This window comes from Cetorhinus maximus, chromosome 9, assembly GCF_964194155.1.
Source record: "Cetorhinus maximus chromosome 9, sCetMax3.hap1.1, whole genome shotgun sequence".
NCBI lineage: Eukaryota > Metazoa > Chordata > Chondrichthyes > Lamniformes > Cetorhinidae > Cetorhinus > Cetorhinus maximus.
The window spans coordinates 24,136,417-24,152,725 of NC_135887.1; the positions used below are offsets into that span (position 1 = coordinate 24,136,417).

The 16,309-nt window shown below is 48.5% G+C and overlaps 2 protein-coding genes across 2 annotated transcripts in view; one reads left to right on the top strand and one right to left on the bottom strand.

Annotated features, from left to right (window-relative positions):
* Positions 1–5,158: 5,158 nt before the first annotated feature.
* LOC144684458 (uncharacterized) overlaps positions 5,159–16,309 on the bottom strand; it is a 34,678-nt gene continuing 23,527 nt past the window's right edge. Inside the window, exons 2-3 of the mRNA XM_078548253.1 lie at positions 5,926–6,034; positions 5,159–5,611 (exon numbers count right to left, since the gene is read on the bottom strand). Of these exons, the coding sequence (XP_078404379.1) occupies positions 5,343–5,611; positions 5,926–5,959 (303 nt within the window). The 5' untranslated portion in view covers positions 5,960–6,034 and the 3' untranslated portion in view covers positions 5,159–5,342. The remainder of the gene's footprint in view (positions 5,612–5,925; positions 6,035–16,309) is intronic.
* The window catches only part of scarf1 (scavenger receptor class F, member 1), a 46,736-nt gene continuing 39,393 nt past the window's right edge, over positions 8,967–16,309 (top strand). Inside the window, exons 1-3 of the mRNA XM_078548252.1 lie at positions 8,967–9,580; positions 11,350–11,411; positions 15,399–15,500. Coding sequence (XP_078404378.1) covers positions 9,480–9,580; positions 11,350–11,411; positions 15,399–15,500 — 265 coding nt within the window. The 5' untranslated portion in view covers positions 8,967–9,479. The remainder of the gene's footprint in view (positions 9,581–11,349; positions 11,412–15,398; positions 15,501–16,309) is intronic.

Genomic DNA, 16,309 nt, shown 5'->3' on the forward strand with positions numbered 1-16,309 from the left:
TGGAATTCTCTCCGGGTCATTGAATATATTCAGGGCTGAGTTAGACAGACCAGGGAGGCAAGGGTTAAGGCAGGAAAGTGGCCTTAAAGTCACAGTCAGATCAGCCATGATCTTACCAAATGGTGGAGCAGGTGGAGGGGCCGAATGGTCAGTTCCAGCTCTTATTGTTTATGTCCCCCTGAGGAACGTTGGTGAGGGGGGTGCTCAGAGACCCTGGGTGTGCCTCACTCACCCTGCAATGCCTGACTCCCTCAGAGAGTGAGGGAGCAGCGAACAGGGTGAGGTGAATGGGGCTGGTCACCAGCACAGGCCAGGCCAATGACCTTCCAGCCAATGAGGTATTTTGGAAATGGAGTCACTGTTGTAAGGTAGGAAAGGCAGCAGACATTTTACACACAGCAAGACCCCACGGACAGCGATGTGAGAATGACCAGATAATGAAGGTTCACACTGCAGTAAATTACAAAAGTTGGAAATTAAGTACTGAGGGAGTGCTGCACTGTCAGAGGGTCAGTACTGAGGGAGTGCTGCACTGTCAGAGGGTCAGTACTGAGGGAGTGCTGCACTGTCAGAGGGTCAGTACTGAGGGAGTGCTGCACTGTCAGAGGGTCAGTACTGAGGGAGTGCTGCACTGTCAGAGGGTCAGTACTGAGGGAGTGCTGCATTGTCAGAGGGTCAGTACTGAGGGAGTGCCGCACTGTCGGAGCGTCAGTACTGAGGGAGTGCTGCACTGTTGGAGGGTCACTACTGAGGGAGTGCTGCACTGTCAGAAGGTCAGTACTGAGGGTGACATGAAAATTGGTGGGGTGGTAAGTAGTGAGGAGGATAGCCTAAGATTACAGGAGGATATAGATGGGCTGGTCGGATGAGCTGATCAGTGGCAAATGGAATTTAATCCAGATAAGTGGAGGTGATGCACTTGGGCAGCGCAAACAAGGCACGGGAATACACGATGAATGGTAGGACCCTGGGAAGTACCGAGGATCAGAGGGACTTTGGTGTGCATGTCCATCGGCCCCTTAAGGTAGCGGGACAGGTAGATAAGGTGGTTAAGAAGGCATATGGGATACTTGCTTTTATTAGCCGAGGCATAGAATATAAGAGCAGGGAGGTTATGCTGGAACCGTATAAAACGCTGGTTGAGCCAAAGCTAGAGAATTGCGTGCAGTTCTGGAATCTGCATTCTAGGAAGATTGTGATTGCACTAGAGAGAGTGCAGAGGAGATTTACCAGGATGTTGCCTGGGCTGGAGAGTTTTAATTATGAGGAGAGATTGGATAGACTGGGGTTATTTTCCCTGGAGCAGAGGAGATTGAGGGGGGTCATGATTGAGGTGTACAAAATTATGAGGGGCATAGATAGGGTAGACAGGAAGGAACTTTTCCTCTTGGTGGAGGGATCAATAACCAGGGGGCATAGATTTAAGGTAAGGGGCAGGAGGTTTAGAGGGGATGTGAGGAAGAATTTTTTCATCCAGAGGGTGATGGGAATCTGGAATTCACTGCCTGAAAGGGTGGTAGAGGCAGAAACCCTCATAACATTTAAGAAGTATTTGGATGTGCACTCGCGATGCCGTGGCGTACAAGGCTATGGGCCAAGTGCTGGAAAATGGGATTAGATAGTTAGGTATCTGTTTGACCGGCACAGACTCAATGGGCCGAATAGCATTTTTCTGTGTTGTAGACTTCTATAACTCTATGACTATGACTCCACTGAGGGAGTGCCGCACTGTTCAGAGGGTCAGTACTGAGGGAATGCTGCACTGTTGGAGGGTCAGTACTGAGGTAGTGCTGCACTGTTCAGAGGGTCAGTACTGAGGGAATGCTGCACTGTTGGCGGGGCAATACTGAGGGATTGCTGCACTCTTCAGAGGGTCAGTACTGAGGGAGTGCTGCACTGTCAGAGGGTCAATACTGAGGGAGTGCTGCACTGTTCAGAGGGTCAATACTGAGGGAGTGCTGCACTGTTCAGAGGGTCAGTACTAAGGGAGTGCTGCACTGTTCAGAGGGTCAGTACTGAGGGAGTGCTGCACTGTTCAGAGGGTCAGTACTGAGGAAGTGCTACACAGTCGGAGAGTCAATACTGAGGGAGTGCTGCACTGTTCAGAGGGTCAGTACTGAGGGAGTGCTGCACTGTCAGAGGGTCAGTACTGAGGGAGTGCTGCACTGTCAGAGGGTCAATACTGAGGGAGTGACGCACTGTTCAGAGGGTCAGTACTGAGGAAGTGCAACACTGTCGGAGAGTCAATACTGAGGGAGTGCTGCACTGTTCAGAGGGTCAGTACTGAGGGAGTGCTGCACTGTTCAGAGGGTCAGTACTAAGGGAGTGCTACACTGTCGGAGAGTCAATACTGAAGGAGTGCTGCACTGTTCAGAGGGTCAGTACTGAGGGAGTGCTGCACTGTCAGAGGGTCAGTACTGAGGGAGTGCTGCACTGTTCAGAGGGTCAGTACTGAGGGAGTGCTGCACTGTTGGCGGGGCAATACTGAGGGAGTGCTGCACTCTTCAGAGGGTCAGTACTGAGGAAGTGCTACACTGTCGGAGAGTCAATACTGAGGGAGTGCTGCACTGTTCAGAGGGTCAGTACTGAGGAAGTGCTACACTGTCGGAGAGTCAATACTGAGGGAGTGCTGCACTGTTCAGAGGGTCAGTACTGAGGGAGTGCTCCACTGTCAGAGGATCAGTACTGAGGGAGCACTGCACTGTCAGTACTGTGGGAGTGCAGCACTATCAGAAGGTCAGTACTAAGCGAGTGCTGCACTGTCAAAGGATCAGTACTGAGGGATTGCTGCACCATTGGAGGGTCAGTACTGATTGAGTGCTGCACTGGTAGAGGATCAGTACTGAGGGAGTGCTGCACTGTCAGAGGATCAGTACTGAGGGAGTGCTGCACTGTTGGAGGGTCAGAACTGAGGGAGTGCTGCACTGTCAGAGGATCAGTATTGAGGGAGTGCTGCACTGTCAGAGGATCAGTATTGAGGGAGTGCTGCACTGTCAGAGGATCAGTATTGAGGGAGTGCTGCACTGTCAGAGGATCAGTATTGAGGGAGTGCTGCACTGTCAGAGGATCAGTATTGAGGGAGTGCTGCACTGTCAGAGGATCAGTATTGAGGGAGTGCTGCACTGTCAGAGGATCAGTATTGAGGGAGTGCTGCACTGTCGGAGGGTCAGAACTGAGGGAGTGCCACGGTTCAGGGTGCCTTTTTGATTAAACATTAAATTAAGGCTCCAGCTGCTCTATGGTGGATGTAAATTATCCCATAATCAACATCATTAAAATAAATTATCTGGGCTTTATCACAGTACTATGTGTTGTGGGTTTGTCAGTGTGCAGACTGGCTGTGGAGTTCCCCACATCACAACACTGACAACACTTCAAAAATACTTCATTTTCTGGAAAAGGTGTTGATGCAACCTGGGGTTGTGAAGATGCTGGAGAAATGGTGTTCTGAGAGTCCAGCTTCACAGGATCCTGTTTTTTACAACTGAGGTGGGAGCAGTGCACTGTCCGAGTTCCACTACTTCATGGGTCACAACATATATTTAAATGCTTTCTCCAGCTAGCTATATGGCCAAATATGTGCTTTACCAATGAATCTCAGAATGGCCACTCAATGCCCAGGTTTCTTCACTAAGCAACAAAATTATTAGTTTATTATAAAAGGAGACTTGTCAAATAGGAGGCAAAGCTTATTTACATACCGTATGAAATATGAGAGTATATTACACTTTCTAAATCTCCTAACTTGCATGCGCGTGTGCACCCTCAGCTAAAATAGAGGAATTCTGTTAAGGACAATGGTTCAAAGGAAAAGGATAGATGATGGTGTCCCTGTTTGTATAGTTGGTGTCGCAGCACTGGTCTGCAAAACAATTGATAACTCTTGCACTATTTTCCAGGCGAACATTGCAGAAAACTTGCAGTCAGTCGACTTCAGAACGTAGAGCGACTTCAGAGCAACTTCCATTCGCTTTTTGCTTTTGACTGGGCCTGGAGCTGCAGGAGCTGTTGTCGTCTTTACTCAAACAGTTGATCCTTCGTTTTTCCCCCCAAAGCAAAACCAGCCTGCCAGCTTTTAAAACAGCTTTCCAGACATGTTATTTTTCAAGGCCATAAACCACCATGTGACCCTTTTGTAAACAGTCCAGCAGGGTCAAGAGGTTTCCAGCTTCTTTAAAGCTGCTGAATTACCTTTTCTTGTAAAATGCTGTCTTCTCCAGGAACAGCAGCAGCCGGAGTCCTTGCATTAACCCTTTAAAGGACAGCGTCTGATAAAACACACATTCTTCTAGAATGTTCTTAGTCCATGAAGATGAACCATTTTCTGTGATTAAAGCGTTTTATGAATTGTGAACCTGTACCCCAGTGAGAGTCAGTGCGAGTGTGAATCCGTACCCCAGTGAGAGTCAGGGTGTGTGGGACCCGTACCCCAGTGAGAGTCAGTGTGCGTGGGACCCGTACCCCAGTGAGAGTCAGTGTGCGTGGGACCCGTACCCCAGTGAGAGTCAGTGTGCGTGGGACCCGTACCCCAGTGAGAGTCAGTGTGCGTGGGACCCGTACCCCAGTGAGAGTCAGTGTGCGTGGGACCCGTACCCCAGTGAGAGTCAGTGTGTGTGGGACCCGTACCCCAGTGAGAGTCAGTGTGTGTGGGACCCGTACCCCAGTGAGAGTCAGTGTGTGTGGGACCCGTACCCCAGTGAGAGTCAGTGTGTGTGGGACCCGTACCCCAGTGTTAGTCAGTGTGTGTGGGACCCGTACCCCAGTGAGAGTTAGTGTGTGTGGGACCCGTACCCCAGTGATAGTCATTGTGTGTGGGACCCGTACCCCAGTGAGAGTTAGTGTGTGTGGGACCCGTACCCCAGTGAGAGTCAGTGTGTGTGGGACCCGTACCCCAGTGAGAGTCAGTGTGTGTGGGACCCGTACCCCAGTGAGAGTCAATGTGTGTGGGACCCGTACCCCAGTGAGAGTCAGTGTATGTGGGACCCGTACCCCAGTGAGAGTTAGTGTGTGTGGGACCCGTACCCCAGTGAGAGTCAGTGTGTGTGGGACCCGTACCCCAGTGAGAGTCAGTGCGTGTGGGACCCGTACCCCAGTGAGAGTCAGCATCTTCATGAGGGGCGGGGTGTAGTAACAGATACTGACTCCACACTTAACAAACTTGTTTTTCCAGAAAGGTTTATTTTATTCTGAGATCCACCCGGTCTTCAGCTTCTCACATCATGTTCAGCATCAGAATTCAATAGTCCCCTTTAGGTTGCGCAGTCTCAGGATGTGACCCCCTCAGTAAATGAACACCAGCACAATCCAGGTGGACAGAAAGGAGCCTAATTCCCCGTGTCCACTCATATTGGGGCCCTGAACTCTGGCTCCAGTAGCTGAGCCCACTCTGTATTGTAGGGGTGGACCAGGCTCGTGGGCTGATTCTCACTGTCCACGATGGCTTTTCTCTCATTGGCCCATTTCGCCAGCCCCCCCTCCAGGTTGTAAACCTTCAGCGATCCGGACCCCTCCTGCCTACAATCCTGTGTCAGAAAGCTGCGGATTCTCTGTGCCATCTCTGTGCCGTGATATCCAGCGGTACAGTAACAGATCACTGTTTTATCCATTGAACCTGGAAGAAAAATACAGTTAGATTGGAGAAGCTGAGGTTTTTCTCCTTAGAACGAAGGAGGTTGAGAGAGGCGTGCAAGATTAATAAAAGTTTAGATAGAGTAGACAAAGAACAGCTGTTTGCATTAGCTGATTGTCCAAAGATTATGGGTCCTGGATTTAAGACCTTGGGCTGTACAGGGGTTTTGATCCATTTGGTCTGTTTGTTGCAGACACAGTCTGCACTTTAACCATCTCACAGGCCAGAGGCTGGATGTTGTCATCCTGTGCAGACAGCAGTGAAGAACCCGTGGATGGGAGTTAGACTGTCCCTACCTGCCAGGCCCAGATCCTTGACCAAATGATCCATGTTGGTGGCTTCTGGGTCAATGCGAACGGCTCCTTGTAAGTGACTGATCTCATATTCAGGCGGACTCCGAACATCCTGGAAGAACAGGAAGACAGGAATCTGTTTCTCTGTGTGTAATATCGCTCCACGCTCTTTAACTGGTTCAACTGTCCCAAAGCACTTGACAGACAGAATAAATTCACAGTGATGTGTGAGAGAGTGAGTCCCAGCATCTGAACCACTGCAGCAACACTGACTTGGTATCAAACAACTATACTCACTGGGACAAACAGAGGCCATTCAGACCCTCTAGCCTGTTTCACCATTCAATTAGATCATGATTGATCTGTACCTAAAAGCCAATTTCCCACGTTTGTTCCATGTCCCTTAACACATTTGCCCAACAAAAATCTACCAATTTCAGTCTTCAAACCTCCAATTGACCCGCAGGGATCCAGAGCTTTTTGCAGGAGAGAGATCCAGATTTCCAGTATCCTTTGTGTGAAGAATTGCTTCCTGACATCACCTCTGAATAGCCTGGCTCTAATTTTAAGATTCTGCCCCTGTTTCATCTTCAAGGACAGCAGTGCTTTCTCATAGTCTGTCTTTATTGAACTGATCTAAAATGGCAGCTTACAGATCTTCCTTCGTGGCAGAGGTCACATGACTACAGCAAACCAGCTGGGACATGTAGTACTGTTGCATTTCAAAGCCCAAACATCCCCCTTTTCATAACGAACAAAAGGCAAATTTGCATGTAAATCATGTTTAACTGTGAGTTACCCAAGATACCCAGTGTTCTCATGCATTAACAACTGTTTGTTCTACTAGTCAGTCTCTGCCCCAGCATTGCAGTCATAGTCTTTAAATCGTGCAGGCCTCTTAATGCACATTGTCATTGGCTGTTCATCTGGGTGATTATCCTTGTCTGGAGAGTGATGTTCCCATGGCACGTGTTACCGTGGTAACTATTGTTCTATTTCCGTTGTTGGGGACAAAGGGGATTGATGGTCATTCTGTACTCAGTACATAGACTGAGATCCCTTCTCCCTGACTGGCCGATTGTTGTGAAGGAACCAGCTTCACTATCACTAGTGTTTGTATCTGCCTGCAGTTATGCTGGTATCATTGGTCGTTCACTTCCATCGCACGTGATCGAGGTGACAAATTCTCTGCACTTGTCCCACGTTTCCACATGGGCTGATTCCTGTTGAGAGCCTAGAAGGTTTGTACCCTGACTGGCTCTCCAATGCTCTGCTCTGCTAATGGTTTGACAGTCTGGTCAAAATGAAATTTGGCTTTTTTGCCAATTCACCTCGATCTTTTCATTCACACCTATTACTACTTCTGGCTTCAGCAGCTTTTTTGCTATTGAAAGAGTAGTTTGCATGCAGTGTGACATTAGTCTTTGGACTGGACTACATTCTGTGCCTTCAGCCAGCGTGTGTCTCCACTCGAGGATTGCCTTGTGTACATCTGTGCTAGATTTGCTTGATCTCTTGATGATTCATTTGGCGAATTTCACTGCTGCCTCAGCCTATCCATTCGACTGGGGATAGTGCGGAGATGGTCCATCGTGTTGAATTCCCCAATCCTTTGTGAAGCAGCTGAATTCTTCACTCATGAACTAAGGGCCATTGACACTCATCACAATGTCTGGAATGCCATAACAACTGAAGCGTGCTTTCAGGAATCCCATTATTTCCCCTGTCGTTGTTGAAGTCAGCTGCATAAAACGCTGGTTAGGCCACAGCTAGAGTATTGTGATTGCACTAGAGAGAGTGCAGAGGAGATTTACCAGGATGTTGCCTGGTCTGGAGAGTTTTAGTTATGAGGAGAGATTGGATAGACTGGGGTTATTTTCCCTGGAGCAGAGGAGATTGAGGGGGAACATGATTGAGGTGTATAAAATTATAAGGGGCTTAGATTGGGTGGACAGGAAGGAACTTTTCCCCTTGGTGGAGGGATCAATAACCAGGGGGCATAGATTTAAGGTAAGGGGCAGGAGGTTTAGAGGGGATGTGAGGAAGAATTTTTTCATCCAGAGAGTGGTGGGAATCTGGAATTCACTGCCTGAAAGGGTGGTAGAGGCAGAAACCCTCATAACATTTAAGAAGTATTTGGATGTGCACTTGTGATGCCATGGCACACACGGCTATGGGCCTAGTGCTGGAAAATGGGATTAGATAGTTAGGTACTTGTTTGACCGGTGCAGACTCAATGGGCCGAATAGCATTTTTCTGTATTGTAGACTTCTATAACTCTATGACTATGACTCTACTGAGGGAGTGCCGCACTGTTCAGAGGGTCAGTACTGAGGGATTGCTGCACTGTCAGAGGGCCAATACTGAGGGAGTGACGCACTGTTCAGAGGGTCAGTACTGAGGGAGTGACGCACTGTTCAGAGGGTCAGTACTGAGGGAGTGCTGCACTGTTCAGAGGGTCAGTACTGAGGGAGTGCTGCACTGTCCGAGGGTCATGCTCCATCTGCCCTGTTATGTGGATGCAAAAATGCCAGGATAGCATTTTGAAGAAGTGCTGGGTCATTCTCCTGGTTTCCTGGGAGAAATATTAATCCTCAATAACATCACTGAAACAGACTATCTCTCAATATCATATTGCTGTTAATGGGATTTTGCGTGCATAAACTGACTGGTGTTTTTTCCAACATTAAAGCCATGACTAAACTTCCCAAAGTACTGCTTTGGCTGCAAAGCGCTGTGGGATGCCCTGAGGTTGTGAAAGATGCTGCAGAAATGCAAGTCCTTTAATTCTCCGCCCTTGTTAGGGGAAAGGATGTCCGGGTCTTGGGGAGGGTATACAGTGGACTTCCTGTAGGCCAGCGATTTGGGATTGTTCTCGTTTGAGCACAGAAGGTTAAGGGGGAACTTTTGTGGTGATCTTTAAAGGGTTTTGATCGAGTGAATTAGGAGAAACTATCGGTAAAAGAGCCAGAGGGGGGTGATGAGGAGGATTTTATTTACCCAGTGGGGTGTTGTGATCTAGGATGCGCTGCCTGGGAAGGTGGTTGAATCAGATTCAATAACAGCTTTCAAGAGGGAATTGGATAAGTAATTGAAAATGAAAAAAATTTGCAGGACCACGGGGAAAGAGCAGGGGGAGTGAGACTCATTGGATAATTCAAAGCTGCATCGCAGGCGTGATGGGCTGAATGGCCTCCTCCTGTGATAATATTAATGAAGACCTTTCTTGTGAATCTCATCACCTTGGATTCCACTTGTACGTTTGAGGGTTTTGCCCCTTTACTGACACTAATATCTGATTTCTCCCATCCTAAATTTTTTTGTTTCTCCTGAGCTGACGGCGCTTGAATAGGAGGAACTGCTTAAACCGCCCCTCACTTCCCCAGGAAGGAGCAGCATTTCCCTGGGAGGAAGCCACTCACTGAGCTCAGGATCTGGGGAACTCACTCAGGACAACCCTGCTCAGTCCCCTGCCTCGTGGCCACTCGCTCTGGGATAAGGGGCGCAGAACCCAAACAACAAACAGGACTGCACAGCAACTCCCCCTCGGACCTGCCATGGGACCTCTGATCATTCTGGTCAGTTTATATCCTCTGACCTGGGCCTCATACATTCAGCAGCTCAATCCCAATGGAAACAATGTGTGTTCATCAACAAGGTAACATCACTTCTGTTTGCATTGTTCAATTTATTGCCAGAGTTGAGTTTTCCCCTTGAGGTTTACTGTGATTCACTGAGGGTTTCTCTCACCTCTCTATCAAATTCCCTTTATATTTCTTCCATCCTGTCTCCATCTTGTGTCTGTATCTGTCTCTGTCTCAAATGGTCTCAATCTCTGCTTCTCTCCCTGTCTCTGTTTCTCTTGTTGTGTTCCTGTCTGTCCCTCAGCGTGTCTGTCCCTCTGTGCATCTGTCTCTGTGTGTCTGTCTCTCTCTGTCTGTCTCTCTGTGTCTCAAATGGTCTCAATCTCTGCTTCTCTCCCTGTCTCTGTTTCTCTTGTTGTGTCCCTGTCTGTCCCTCAGCGTGTCTGCCTCTGTGTGTCTGTCTCTCTGTGTGTCTCTCTCCAAACCCTCTCCATTGTTCCCCTGTAAGTTGTGACCAGCTCTGGCTGATTTGCCTGTAGTTGGGTTCTTACCTTCAGTTTCTCAGTTCCTCTGGGAGGTGTGACTCACACTGAAATGGGATTGTATTGTGCTAAATCCATGATCTAAACACAGGCTCGTCTCTCTGTGTCAAAACTGAGGGCATTCATAAGAGTGGGAGAGATCATTTATTAAAAATCTTGCAACTGATTCCTGTTTAATTCAATCTCAGTTCTGTAAGACACTGATTGTGTGATTCCCGGTCTCTCACACAACTGATAAATCAAGATCACCATTCTCATGATAAATTCTATATAGATATCCAACCCCACCCTTTGGATACCCAACCCCACTCTATAGATGTCCAACCTCACTCTATAGATATCCAACCTCACCCTATAGATATCTAACCCCATCCTATTGATATCCAACTTCTCCCTATAGATATCCATTGCCTGCCCTATAGGATCTGCACATTGTGGGGAGGGCAAGGGGTATTGTAGGAATTGGGTGGTTGGGAGAGGGGGCGAGGGACAGAGGAAGGAGATGGGGAGGGGAAAAGAGGACCGGGGGACAGGGATGGGGCCGGGGATGAGCCGGGAGGAGGGGAAGAGGGAGAGAGAGAGGAGGGGGAGAGGAAGGGAATGGGCTGGAAGACAGGGGGAAGGGGAGGGGGAAGGAAGGGGATGGGGGAGAGGTAGAGGTGAGGGGGAGGGGTCAGGACGGGGAGGGTGAGGGGCTGACTCCTGGAGTTCAGTGTGGACCATGTGATTTTCTTCTGTAACCTGATTGGCTCTTAATTGCTAATTGTGCACTCCCCATTGTGGTTCATTTGGGAAATGAGGTCCTGAGGCCAACCCACGGAGCAGGAAAGGCCTCAGATCCATCTCCAGCCTGGGCTATTAACTCATCTCACAGCTGGAGATAGAATGTGCTATGGTTGCCAGGTGAACACCTGTACAGTGGATTGGATATCTATATTGAATGTAGCCAATAGAAACAGTGACACCATGCATCAGGGCGGAGCCAGCTGGTGTCCAAATCGAGTATTGAAGGGCCATATCCTTCAACACTTTCATTCTCTGTTCTCATCCAGTCCCAGATACCTCCAGTTGCTCAAACACCCTGATCCTGTGGGTTGTTCTGTATCGGAATTTATCAGTCAATGAGATAACAGCTGTAAGAACAGCCATTCCCAAATTCCTAAACCATGGAATTCAATTCAGAGAAAGCAGTGAGTATGGAATAAGCCTGATTATGGGAGAATGTGTTTGAAGAGTATATGGTCGTCAGACATTAACCAAATTGATTGTCACTAACTGTCACACTCTCCTTGTCTTTGTAGGGGGCCTCCCTCGTGGAGCTGCTGCCCAGGCTGGAGACAGCAAGGGAACGAGTGCACCATCGGTAGGTGCTTAACTCACTAAAAACATTTCAAATTTAAAGTCAAACAATTGTCTTCTAAAGACACTGAGTTGATGGTGACATTAGACCTCTGACCTATGACCTCATTGCTGTAAAGTGACTGACAGTTTTTTGCACCGGCTGTGATTGGTTGGGTAAGGATGTCAAGAGGAATTAAGTGATTTGATTGGTTGGGTAAAGATGCTGGGCGGAATTTTTTTTATTCATTCATGGGATGTGGGTATCACTGGCTAGGTCAGCATTTATTGCCCATCCCTAATTGCCCTTGAGAAGGTGGTGATGAGCTGCCTCCTTGAACCGCTGCAGTCCATGTGGTGTAGGTACACCCAGAGTGCTGTAGGGAAGGGAGTTCCAGGATTTTGACCCAGTGACAGTGAAGGAACGGCGATATATTTCAAAGTCAGGATGGTGAGTGACTTGGAGGGGAACTTCCAGGTGGTGGTGTTCCCATCTATCTGCTGCACTTGTCCTTCTAGATGGTAGTGGTCGTGAGTTTGGATGGTGCTGTCTAAGGAGCCTTGATGAATTCCTGCAGTGCATCTTGTAGATGGTACACACTGCTGCTACTGTGCGTCAGTGGTGGAGGGAGTGAAGTTTGTGGATGTGGTGCCAATCAAGCGGGCTACTTCGTCCTGGATGGTGTCAAGCTTCTTGAGTGTTGCGGGAGCTGCACTCATCCAGGCAAGTGGAGAGTATTCCATCACACTCCTGACTTGTGTGTTGTAGGTGGTGGACAGGCTTTGGGGAGTCAGGAGGTGAGTTACTCGTCGCAGGATTCCTAGCCTCTGACCTACTCTTGTAGCCACAGTATTGATATGGCTAGTCCAGTTCAGTTTCTGGCCAATGGCAACCCCCAGGATGTTGATAGTGGGGGATTCAGTGATGGTAATGCCATTGAATGTCATGGGGTGATGGTTAGATTCTCTCTTATTGGAGATGGTCATTGCCTGGCACTTGTGTGGCACAAATGTTACTTGCCATTTGTCAGCCCAAGCCTGGATATTGTCCAGGTCTTGCTGCATTTGGACATGGACTGCTTCAGTATCTGAGGAATCGCGAATAATGCTGAACATTGTGCAATCATCAGCGAACATCCCCGCTTCTGACCTTATGATGGAAGGAAGGTCATTGATGAAGCAGCTGAAGATGATTGGGCCGAGGACACTACCCTGAGGAACTCCTGCAGTGATGTCCTGGAGCTGAGATGACTGACCTCAAACAACCACAGCCATCTTCCTTTGTGCTAGGTATGACTCCAACCAGCAGAGAGTTTTCCCCCTGATTCCCATTAACTCCAGTTTTGCTAGGGCTCCTTGATGCCACACTTGGTCAAATGCTGCCCTGATGTCAAGGGCAGCCACTCTCACCTCACCTCAGGAGCTCAGTTCTTTTGTCCATGTTTGAACCAAGGCTGTAATGAGGTCAGGAGCTGAGTGGCCCTGGCGGAACCCAAACTGGGCATCAGTGAGCAGGTTATTGCTAAGCAAGTGCCGCTTGATGGCACTGTTGATGACCCCTTCCATTACTTTACTGATGATGGAGAGTAGACTGATGGGGCAGTAATTGGCCGAGTTGGATTTGTCCTGCTTTTTGTGTGCAGGACAAACCTGGACAATTTTCCACATAGCCGGGTAGATGCCAGTGTTGTAGTTCTACTGGAACAGCTTGACTAGGGGCACGGCAAGTTCTGGATCACAAGTCTTCAGTACTATTGCCGGAATTTTGTCAGGGCCCATAGCCTTTGTACTATCCAGTGCCTTCAGTCGTTACTTGATATCATGTGGAGTGAATCGAATTGGCTGAAGACGGCATCTGTGATGTTGGGGACCTCCGGAGGAGGCCGAGATGGATCTTCCACTCGGCACTTCTGGCTGAAGATTGTAGCAAATGCTTCAGCCTTATCTTTTGCACTGATGTGCTGGGCTCCTCCATCATTGAGGATGGGGATATTTGTGGAGCCTCCTCCTACAGTAAATCGTTTAATTATCCACAACCATTCACGACTGGATGTGGCAGGACTGCAGAGCTTAGATCTGATCCGTTGGTTGTGGGATTGCTTAGCTCTGCCTATCACTTGCTGCTTATGCTGTTTGGCACACAAGTAGTTCTGTGTTATAGCTTCATCAGCTTGACACCTCATTTTTAGGTATGCCTGGTGCTGCTCCTGGCATGCCTTTCTGTACTCTTCATTGAACCAGGGTTGATCCCCTGGCTTGGTGATAATGGTAGAGTGGGGGGTATGCTGGGTCATGAGGGTACAGATTGTGTTCGAGTACAATTCTGCTGCTGCTGATGGCCCACAGCACCTCATGGATGCCCAGTCTTGAGTTGCTAGATCTGTTCAAAATCTATCCCATTTAGCACGGTGGTAGTGCCACACAACATGATGGAGGATATCCTCAATGTGAAGGTGGGACTTCATCTCTACAATGGCTGTGTGGTGGTCACTCCTACCGATACTGTCATGGACAGATATATCTGCGGCAGACAGGTTGGTGAGGATGAGGTCAAGTATGTTTTTCTCTCTTGTTGGTTCCCTCACCACCTGCTGCAGACCTAGTCTAGCAACTATGTCTTTTAGGACTTGGCCAGCTCGGTTAGTAGTGGTGCTACCAGGCCACTCTTGGTGATGGACATTGAAGTCCCCCACCCAGAGTACATTCTGTGCCTTTGCCACCCTCAGTGCTTCTTCCAAGTGGTGTTCAACATTGGGGAGTACTGATTCATCAGCTGAGGGAGGGTGGTACATGGTAATCAGCAGGAGGTTTCCTTGCCCATGTTTGACCTGATGCCATGAGACTTCGTGGGGTCTGCAGTCGATGTTGAGGACTCCCAGGGCAACTCCCTCCCTACTATATACCACTGTGCCGCCACCTCTGCTGGGTCTGTCCTGCCGGTGATGTCTGGGACACTGTCTGTAAGGTATGATTCCGTGAGGATGATTATGTCAGGCTGTTGCTTGACTAGTCTGTGAGATTTGCTTGTGATTTGTTGATGGTGTGGTTTGATTGGTTGGGTCAGGATATTGGGAGGGATTTTATTGGGCAGCTAACAGAGTGAATAAGATTAGTGGGAACTATGATAACAGCGAATGTTTAATTACAACCTGGTAACAGGTCATTGACTCCGATTAGTTCAGGGTGGAGTTTCCCCTTCACACAAGTGTCTAGTTTGAGTTTTTTACATAGTGGCAAAATAGTGATTATCATCAACCATTTCCCTCCTCATTTTAGTTTTTTTTATTCTCTCATGGGATGTGAGCATCACTGGCTGGGCCAGCATTTATTACCCATCCTTCATTGTCCTTGAGAAGGTGATGGTGAGCCCCCTTCTTGAACAGTCAGAGCCAGTGTGGTGAAGGGAGGTTCGATGGTGATAAAGTGACCAGAGGGGTGGCAGGCTCAGAGTTGATGGTTGATGATGAGATTGAATAACTTGCTGCGGCAAGTGACTTATCACTCGAACACTCAGAAAACCAGCGGTGTCACTCCTTGGGGACACCGAGTTACACTCTGCAGACCGGGCTGGTGAGTTATCACAGCACACATAAGCCCATGGGCCAGTAACCACTCTGTCACAAGATCTGTGTTTGAGGCTTTGAGAGTTATGGCAATCGGCACGTAGGCAGGTACATGCCAGGGAGTATCAGGTAGGAGGTGCCGCTTTAAGGTAAGACTTTAACCCAAGGCCCTGCTGGCTCTCTCAGGTGGAAGTAAATAGATTCCATGGCTGCTATTTTGATGACGAACAGGGACGTCCTGGAACAACATCACTAAAACAGATTATCTACTTATTATCTCATTGCTCTTTGTGGGATCTTGCTGTGCGCAGATTGGCTGTTATGTTTCCTACATTACAACGGTGATCACGCATCAAAGAAACATGTCATTGGGTAGAAAGCTCGTAGGGGCACTCTGAAACCAGCAAAGTCTCTACAGAAATGCCTGTCTTCCTATTCCTTCCTTGCAGCAATCTGTGAGGCACCAAATTCCTGCAGTCCGGAAGAGATTTGTGTCAGACCCGGAGTGTGTCGCTGTCCCCATGGATTCTTTGGAGCTAACTGTGTGACCAGTAAGTACTGTGAAAGCAGCTTCTGCTTCTGCCAATTACAACTCAACCAAAACTCTATGTCTCAAACTCATGCCAAGTCTCGTTCCCCTAACACCACCCCTCCAACCCGCACCCCACCCTGGGCATGCTGACCTACACTGGCTCCATGTCCGTCAATGCCTCAATTTTAAAATTCTCATCCTTGTTTTCAGATCCCTTTGTGGCCTCGCCCCTCCCTATCTTCGTAATCTCCTCCAACCCCAAACCCTCCGAGATCTCTGCGCTGCTCCAATTCCGGCCTCCTGAGCATCCCCCATTTTAATCGCTCCACCACTGGTGGCTGTGCCTCCAGCTGCCTGAGGCTTCAGTTGTACAGGGCACTAGTGAGGCCACACCTGGAGCACTGTGTACAGCATTGGTCACCTTATTTAAAGAAAGATGTAAATGCGTTGAAAGCAGTTCAGAGAAGGTTTACCAGACTAATACCTGGAATGGGAGGGTTGTCTTATGTGGAAAGGTTGGACAGACTAGGCTTGTATCCACTGGAGTTTAGAAGAGTGAAAGGTGACTTGATTGAAACATGCAAGATCCTGAGGGGACTTGACAGGGTGGATATGGAGAGGATGTTTCCTCTCGTTGGAGAATCTAGAACTAGGGGTCACTGTTTAAAAATAAGGGGTCGCCCATTTAAAACAGAGATGAGGTGAAATTTTTTCTGAGTGTCGTGAGTCTTTGGAACTCTCTTCCTGGAAAGATGGTGGAAGCAGAGTCTTTGAATATTTTTAAGGCAGAGGTGGATAGATTCTTGCTAAGCAAGATTAGGTTATCGG